At 40.7% G+C, this 8,225-nt stretch overlaps 1 protein-coding gene across 1 annotated transcript; it reads left to right on the forward strand.

Annotated features, from left to right (window-relative positions):
* Positions 1 to 3,800: 3,800 nt before the first annotated feature.
* Positions 3,801 to 7,984, forward strand: LOC149168102 (uncharacterized). Its single transcript, XM_089428105.1, has 2 exons — positions 3,801 to 5,399; positions 5,969 to 7,984. Exons 1-2 carry the CDS (start codon positions 3,801 to 3,803, stop codon positions 7,982 to 7,984), a joined length of 3,615 nt encoding a protein of 1,204 aa, XP_089284231.1.
* The last annotated feature ends 241 nt before the right edge of the window (positions 7,985 to 8,225 follow it).

Consider the following 8,225-nt stretch of genomic DNA (forward strand, 5'->3'; position numbering starts at 1 on the left):
TTCATGACTTTCATATGTAATTTTTTCTAAAGATTTATTTACCTATATTTTCCCTATTTAATCTTTAAATATTGACCATTTTAAAATTTACACTTCAAGATTGTTATCTCATTTTTCAAACCATGAATTTGATAGGTGACTTAAATTTCCCCAACACACACACACATATGAACTTATTGTAATGAAAACATTTTAACTTGGTCAAATAAAATAATAAAAATAAAAAATAACCTTATAAAAATAAAATATAAATGACCCATGGTATTCATGTGGAATATAACTTATCTAAAGGAGGAAATTAAATAAGCCTAGATCCATACTAAATCTAGATCTACCAAGCTCCAAGAGGGAACAAATCTCTTGAGATGCAAACCTATTTTAGAGTGAAAAGAACTTTGATCCCTCTCTCTGTAGGAGTTAAGATGAATCTAAGTTGGTTACTTTTCAAAATACATTATAAATTATGGTAAACCAAGCTACTTGAAAACTTTTCAAGGAATTAATAAAACTTTTGAAATTATGTAAATAGTGATTATACATAATTGTACCAAACTATTTGTTAGTTTGACATTAAGAATGAACATGGTTAATAATTTTAAAATAATATAAAACATATACATCAATAACATTATATTTAAACGTTGGATAAAAATAAATATAAAATGTGAATTTAAAAACAAAATGGTCATTAAAATAAACTTATTTGATGAATAAAATTTATAACCTAATCAAAATAACTTTAAAAGGAAAAAAAATATGGAAAAACCATCATAAATCCATTAAACAATATACTATCATAAATCAATTCACAAATATATATAGTTTCTCTCCATTTTCATTTATCTTCTCCGGAGGCTTATTATAAAAATCTATATAAATTCTCTTTATTTCTCCTTAGGTGTCTAATAAAGCACTACCAAGATCAATAAAATGAATAGTCTTAATCAATATTGTCCATCAACTTGCTTAAGCAAAGCGAATTTTGTTCAAAGCTTTTTTTCCCACATTAACTAACTTTTATTTTCATCTAGAAAAAATCTATTTATCTTTAATTTTTCAAAGATCCTTCCCAACGCTGAACATTTTTAAAAATTCAAATTTAAATGTTCTAACACTAGTTTTTACAAAGGGTTAACTTTTTATTATCCTTTTTTTTCCACGTTGAACAGTTTAAAAAGAAAACAGACAAAACGTATTTGACGAATCAAATTTATAACCTAATCGAAATAACCCTAATTAAGCAAAAAATGTGGAAAAAACCATCATAAATCCATTCACAAATATACATAGTTTCTCTTCATTTCTATTTTACAGAGGTGTATTATAAAAATCTATGTAACTTCTCTTTATTTCTTTATTTCTCCTTATATGTATAATAAAATAGTACCAGGCTCAATAAAGTGAACAATGTTAAGGAATATTTTCCATCAACTTGCTTATGCAAAGTGACTTTTTGGAGGGGACGATGGCTAGGGTTTGGAGGCGAGGGTTTCGGGCGGAACCGCGTTCAGGTCACGGGTAGGAAGACTGCAGTCAGGTTCCGTGCACAGGTGCAGGCGCTGGAAAGCTTATCCCGGTTGACTGGCAGCTGGAGGTTGGCGTCGTTTGGCTTAAGCGCTTAGTTAGGAGATAATATCATCGCTGAAGCTGCAGAACTTCCTTTTTTCCGTTTTCAAGAGATTAGGGTAAGGGCGCTTGACATCTTGACTGTTTGCTGTCGCTTTTCTCGGAACGGCTCCCCTAACCATGGTTAACCCTAACGAATTGGTGGATCTGGACCCGGAATTGGAAGATATTCTCTCAATGTGGGGAAAGGAACCCACAGTCCAAAACGTGGAGCAGTATTTTGGAGCATACGAGTTGTCGAGGCTGGAGTCTTTTTCACAGGAGGTAAAACCATCCCTTCAGCATCAAAGCAAGGATTCAGGCAGAGAAGCCACTAGACTTCGAAACCAGGCTTCTTACAAGCAGGTGGACAGGGAGACTGCGGCGGATGGGTCGACAGTAGGCGCTCTTTTTTCTGATATCAAGGGTAAATCAGTGTCAAGCCGGAATTTTCCTTCAAAGGGCTTTGAAGACATTGCAAATTTGGGGCTCTCTTCAGGTTTCGGCATAACAAGGGTTTCTGGAGGGTTTCCTCCGCTTTCTAGGGTTTCTCTGCCAAGAGAATCCCCTTTTCCAAAAGAAAGCTTAGCAGGAGGTTTTGTAGGTCAATCTGACAGCCTAGTGGGAGAGCGGGGAGGTCTCGATGGTGCGTCAGCTGGTCATCATTTTTCAGGGAACCCCGCTCCCGTTTTCTCTGCTCATGTTCAGACACAGCCGGAGGTAGAATTCCCTGCGGATACGACTCAGGAGGAACCAGAATGGATCGATGGTCTCGGGGAAACTAGGGCCTCTGCGGAAGAGTTAAGGAAAAAAGGGGAGAAAAGAAAACCCCAAAGGCCGATTGGATCTCAGGAGCTAGAAGGGAACTTAGTCCTAGGTATGGAGGTCTCTATAGAAGAAACCCTAGAAGTAGCAGAATGCACCCTAGTCGGAAGGGCGAGAGGTAAGAAACTTTCGTCGGAATTTCTTCAAGCTTGGGGAGAACAACGTTTCGTCTCTGACAGACCTCTTCGGTTCGAGGCTCAATGCTTAGCTAAAGGGTGGTTCATGTTCCGGTTCAAGGATAAGGAGGCGGCAGAGTGGGTGCTTGAACGAAACTAGATTATAGGGAACATACCGGTTCTGCTGAAAAAATGGAGTCCCCTTTTTTATGCTATCAAAGAGAAAACTGATGTGTTTCCGGTATGGGTGAGGGCCCCGGGTCTCCCCTCGTTTCTATGGACAGAAGATGTGTTTAAAACCATCGGAAACAGATTGGGATCCTTCTTGGAAGCACATATGTCATTTCTGGAGACAAAGAATAGAGCGATGGCCCGCATTCTGTTGAGCCTAAATCCGAGCAGAGGTCTTGCCCAAAAAATCAATTTGCAATACAAATATTATGTGTTCGAACATATCTTGGATTACAAGCACTTGCCCTTTAGGTGCCACCGCTGTCATGAGTATGGGTACCTTGCTAAGGATTGCCCACTATTCAGGAGGAGGAGACATTTTCGGAGGACATCAGTATTCAGAGAACCAGTTTTCAATAACTCTCAAGCTCCTCAGGAGAAAGAAGGTATGGCGAAGCAGACAACAGAAGAAATGGAGATTGAGGGGACTCTGAAAGAGCCAGCGCCTGAAGACCCCCATATCCAAGAGGCGACACAGATCCCTGAAACGCATCCGGCGGAAGCAGAGGAGGAGAATGCTAAGGTCGCATCCGCGGAACAAAATCCTCTCAACGATCCTGAAAAGGGTATGTGCTCAGGTCGCCCTCTTTCTTCTCTTCAAATTCCTGAGCATGATTCAATTTCTATGCATATTTCGCCTTCAATCAAACCCTCTCATAACATAGGCACAAACGAGATCATGGAACCTGCAAAGAACTCTCCTGATATAGACTCTATTTCGGCTGCCATGCCGTCTCTTGATTTGAATTGTGAAGATATGTGGCCCCCTCTTGCTCCCCCGGTTCCTCACACCCCGTGCCCCTATAACCTTAGATCTATGGGAGGAAAGTCTGGGTTTCCCGATGTAGTTGGAGGCTTAGGACAGTCGACCTCTCAGGTTTCTGCCAAAAACAAGAGAGGTAGAAAATCGGACCTTTCTAAGGCAAAATTAAAAGCCAAGTTGGACGTAGCGGATGGAAAACAACACTCTATCCCTAGGGTTCTTAGAGCAGTGCAGACCCCTGATTTTGTTATCAAATGATTATGTCCTCCTGGAACTGTAGAGGTTTGGCTAGTAAACCTAAAAAATTGGCCCTGAGAGATTGGATCCTCAATTCAAAAGCTGACATTCTTTTTCTTCAAGAAACTTTGGGGAAAGCAACCGAGGTAGAATCAATGCTAAAGGCTCTCCTGCCAGGATGGAAATTTTCCGCAATAGATTCATCAGGCCATTCGGGGGGTCTTGCAATTGGGTTTAAAGAAGGTCGAATTAAGGTCATCAATCAATGGGGGACGAAGCAAGTTATGTGCATGGAGGTTATTTCTCCTGATTTTTCCCATCCCCTTTCAATTGTAAACATTTATGGCCCTTGTCAAGGAAGGGAGATATTCTGGGTCGATTTGATGGAAAAATCTTTGATGAAGTCTTCTCTGTTGATTGTGGGGGGTGATCTAAACTTCTCTGTAGGAAGAGCAGAGGCATGGGGTCCATCAGCCAGGGAAGACCCTCTGTCGGATTTCTTCCTCAATCTACTCTTGGATAACAACCTCATAGATCCCTCCCCGATCAAACTCAAGCCAACCTGGAGGAACAGAAGAGCAGGGGAGGATCAGATCGCCAAAAGATTAGATCGTTTTCTTCTATCTGAGGACCTAATCTCAAAAGCTCCTATTCTCAGGCAGTGGGTTGAGGAGGTAGGCAACTCAGATCACTTCCCTATTTTTTTGGATCTCTCTTTCCCTCCCCCAAAGCCTCCTGCCCCCTTTAAATTCAATTCTTCATGGCTTCAAGATCCATCTTTCAATAAACTTTTTAAGGAAACGTGGATCCATCCGGACAGAAATGCAAGAGAGGACAAAAGCTTCCTGTTCATGGAGAATCTCAAAAGATTGAAGAAAGCGACAATATCCTGGGCAAAGGACAGGAAGTTGAAACAGAATGAAGAGCTGTTTAGAATCAGGGAGGAGTTGAAGAATTTGGAGAGCATTGAGGAAGATGGATATATCTCGCAGGCTTCAAAGGACAGAATCCTTCATCTGGAGAAGCTTCAAAACCAAATCCTCTTGGACAAGGAAGAAGAATGGAGGCTTAAGAGTAGGGCAATATGGTTAAAATCAGGAGATGAAAATACTAGTTTTTTTCACAACTATGCAAAAGGAAGAAAATCTGTAAATACCATTTGGAGCCTTAAAGATGAAGAAGGAAGGGAGGCTAGTTCTTTTTTAGATCTCTCTGGTTTAGGACAGAGACATTTCCAGAAAATTTTCTCAGATCTGGGAGAGGCCACCATAGCAGAAGTCATTAGAACAGCTCAATGCTTCCCAAGATTCGTTGAGGAGGAAGAAGCAGAAGAGCTATCAATCCCTGTTTCCAAGGAGGAGGTTGAAGCAGCTATGAAACATATGGACAAAGACAAAAGTCCAAGACCTGATGGCTGGACTATTGAACTCTTCCTCTCCTTCTTTGACCTAATAGGCTCTGAAATCACTGATGTAGTAGAAGAATCTAGACAGAAAGGAGAAGTCTACAGGCCTTTTAATTCAACATTTATTGCTCTCATACCAAAGAAGGATGACCCAGAGAACTTTGAAGACTTCAGGCCGATCTCCTTGTGTAATTGTATTTATAAAATCATTGCTAAGGTGATAGCTATCAGAATTGTTCCTATCCTGTCAAGAAACATCTCAATGGAACAATTTGGTTTTTTGGATGGAAGACAAATTCATGAAGCCATTGGAGTAGCCCAGGAGGTAATTCACAGTGTCAGACAAAAGAAAAAGAAGGGTGCGGTTCTTAAAATAGATCTCTCCAAAGCATATGACCGAATCAACTGGCTCTATCTCCGGATGTTGCTAACTCATTTGGGCTTCAACTATTCTTTCATCAGCTGGATAATGGGCTGTATCACAAATGTCAGTTTTGTTGTTCTGATCAATGGAGCAGCCTCCCCTTTTTCAAAAGCCAAAGAGGCCTTAGGAAAGGCTGTCCTTTATCTCCTCTCCTGTTTCTTCTAGTGGCAGAAGGGCTAAGCAGATTGATTCACAAAGCTAGAAGAGAGGAGAAGGTAAAAGGTATAGAGGTAGCAATTAATCTTTTCATCACTCATCTGCTTTTTGTTGATGACATTTTGATTTTCACTAATGGATCATATAATGAACTTAAGGAGTTAAAATGCATTTTCGATCTATTTCTGAAAGCTACTGGAATGCAGATAAACTCTAGGAAATCTCAAGTTTGTGTGGCAGATTTTGACAGAAGAGAAAGATCCATGATGGCTAATCTTTTTCCCTTCCACCATCAACCACTGGACTCCCCCTTCAAATATCTGGGGTTTTGGCTAAAGCCGGCAGCTTATAAGAAAGAGGATTGGAACTGGCTCATAGCAAAGCTAGAAGCCATAATTTCTCATTGGAGTTTCAAGTGGCTCTCCAGAGCTGGCAGATTGACCCTCATCAAATCTGTATTGTTAGCCATTCCAGTATACTGGGCAGCTTTAACCTGGGTCCCCAAAGGAGTGATGGAGAAAATCAGAAGGATTTGCTGCAGATTTCTATGGGCAGGATCAAAAGAATCTTCCGTTCTTCCCTGGGTGGCATGGGATAAGTTGGCTAGACCAAAAGAATGGGGAGGATGGGGAATAAAAAGGCTCCCTGAGTTCAGTCTTTCCCTGGCAGCTAAATCAGGCTGGAGATTAATCTCGATGGAGAATCTTTGGACAAGGGTGGTTAAAAGGAAGTATATAGATCCAGTTCCTTTGGAAGATTGGATTCGGAGCCAGGAAAAGAAAAAGAAGAATATCTCAGTCATTTGGAAGGCCATGGTGGAGGCTTTCTCTGTGATTGAACAAGGTTTGGCATGGAAAGTGGGAGATGGAAGACATATTAGAATTGGCAGGGACCCCTGGGTAGGTTGTAATGAAGCTTTTGCCTTGTCACCTGGCTTTCTCAGACATCTTGATAGTAAAGGAATTTTTACTCTAAATCAGGTGGAGAAAGTAGGCCACTCTACCATATGGGGTCAGGCTTGGAAAAATGATGAAGAATTAGGAATAAACATCAGATGGAAGAACGAATGGGTTTCTTTCATCCAAGAACTGCATCGTTCAAATGTCAGGCTTAAAAACGAACCTGATCTGCTGATTTGGGCGCAGGGGAAAACAGGTGAATGCTCCCCAAAAGATGGATATACCTTCTTAATGAAAAAGAAAGGTTGGGGAATACCAAATTGGTGGTCGAAAAACATATGGAAGTTAAAATGCCCAGCTAAGGCCAGGATTTTCCTATGGTGCATGCTAAAAAGAAAAGTCCCAACGTGGGACATTTTACAAGCCAGATACTTAGTTGGGCCAGGGAGGTGCCCCTTATGCAAATTAGAAGAGGAATCAATAAGCCATCTCTTTACATCTTGTGCAGTCTCTCTAAAAATATGGGAGGAGTTAACCCGCTTGCTCAACGTAAAGGTACAGTGGGGATTAGATCCTTTGGAAGAAGCTTGGAGGAAATGGTGGCAGAACTATCCGGAGGGAAACATGAGAAATCTGCCTCTTATATTCTTTTGGGGTGTATGGTTAGCGAGAAACAAAAGTTTGTTTCAAGACAAGGACACTCCCACATCCGCCACAACCATTAATTGTGCTGCCATTTACTCTGCCATCCCGATCCCTGAAGCTAAAAATACTCAAAATCATCAAACGCATATTACTATCCTGGAGGGCATTCCTTGGGCCTATTTTGACGGAGCATCCCAGAATAACAAGGCTGGAGCAGGACTGAGCATTCACTTGAATCATGATCACTCTTTAAAAGCATCTGTAGGGCTAGGACCTGGTACAAATAATTATGCTGAGCTGTCTACCTTGCGCCTTCTCCTTTGCTGGTTACTTCAAAGAAACATCTTCACGATTCAAATCTTCGGAGACTCTCTGAATGTCATAAAATGGGTTAATGGGAATGCATCATGTCAAAACCAGATTCTGAAGACACTTTTGGAAGAAATCATGTTTTTAAAGTCATCTTATAACAATTTTACCATCTGCCACATTTACAGGGACAAAAACGAGGAAGCAGACCAGCTTTCTAAGGCTGGTTTACAGCAAGATATGGGCAGTTGGTCAATAATAGAAATCAGTCAGGGGCAGTCATCCACTTCACAACATCCCCCTTTTGCTCCTCCACAAGTGAACGCGGCTCGTCTTTTCTTTTTGTCTGCAGTTTCATGGGCACAATGATTTTCTGTTACAACTTTCTCTATATATTTCTAAATTTTCTCTTGAGCACTTCAAACAGAAAACTCAAAAACTTTTTGTACATTTTCAGCTGTCTCAAAGGTTTATTTACAGTCTTGTAAGGGGTTGTTTTCCTTCTCTGAAGGAGACCCCAGAGTATGCATAGTATAATTTGTACTTAAGCCTCCTGAAGGGAGGAAGTCTAGACAGTTTTATTTTCAGCAGTATCAGGACATATCTTATC

Source organism: Pinus tabuliformis, chromosome 4_2 (genome assembly GCF_031772625.1).
Source record: "Pinus tabuliformis cultivar Carrire ecotype Pingquan chromosome 4_2, CPIR1, whole genome shotgun sequence".
Taxonomy (NCBI): Eukaryota; Viridiplantae; Streptophyta; class Pinopsida; order Pinales; family Pinaceae; genus Pinus; species Pinus tabuliformis.

Excerpts from the sequence above, each read along its gene's own strand:
- LOC149168102 (XM_089428105.1), top strand. The coding sequence starts at position 3,801 with ATGTCCTCCTGGAACTGTAGAGGTTTGGCTAGTAAACCTAAAAAATTG. Across the intron at positions 5,400-5,968 it reads TTTATAAAATCATTGCTAAG|ATAAACTCTAGGAAATCTCA; the intron begins GTGATAGCTATC and ends ACTGGAATGCAG.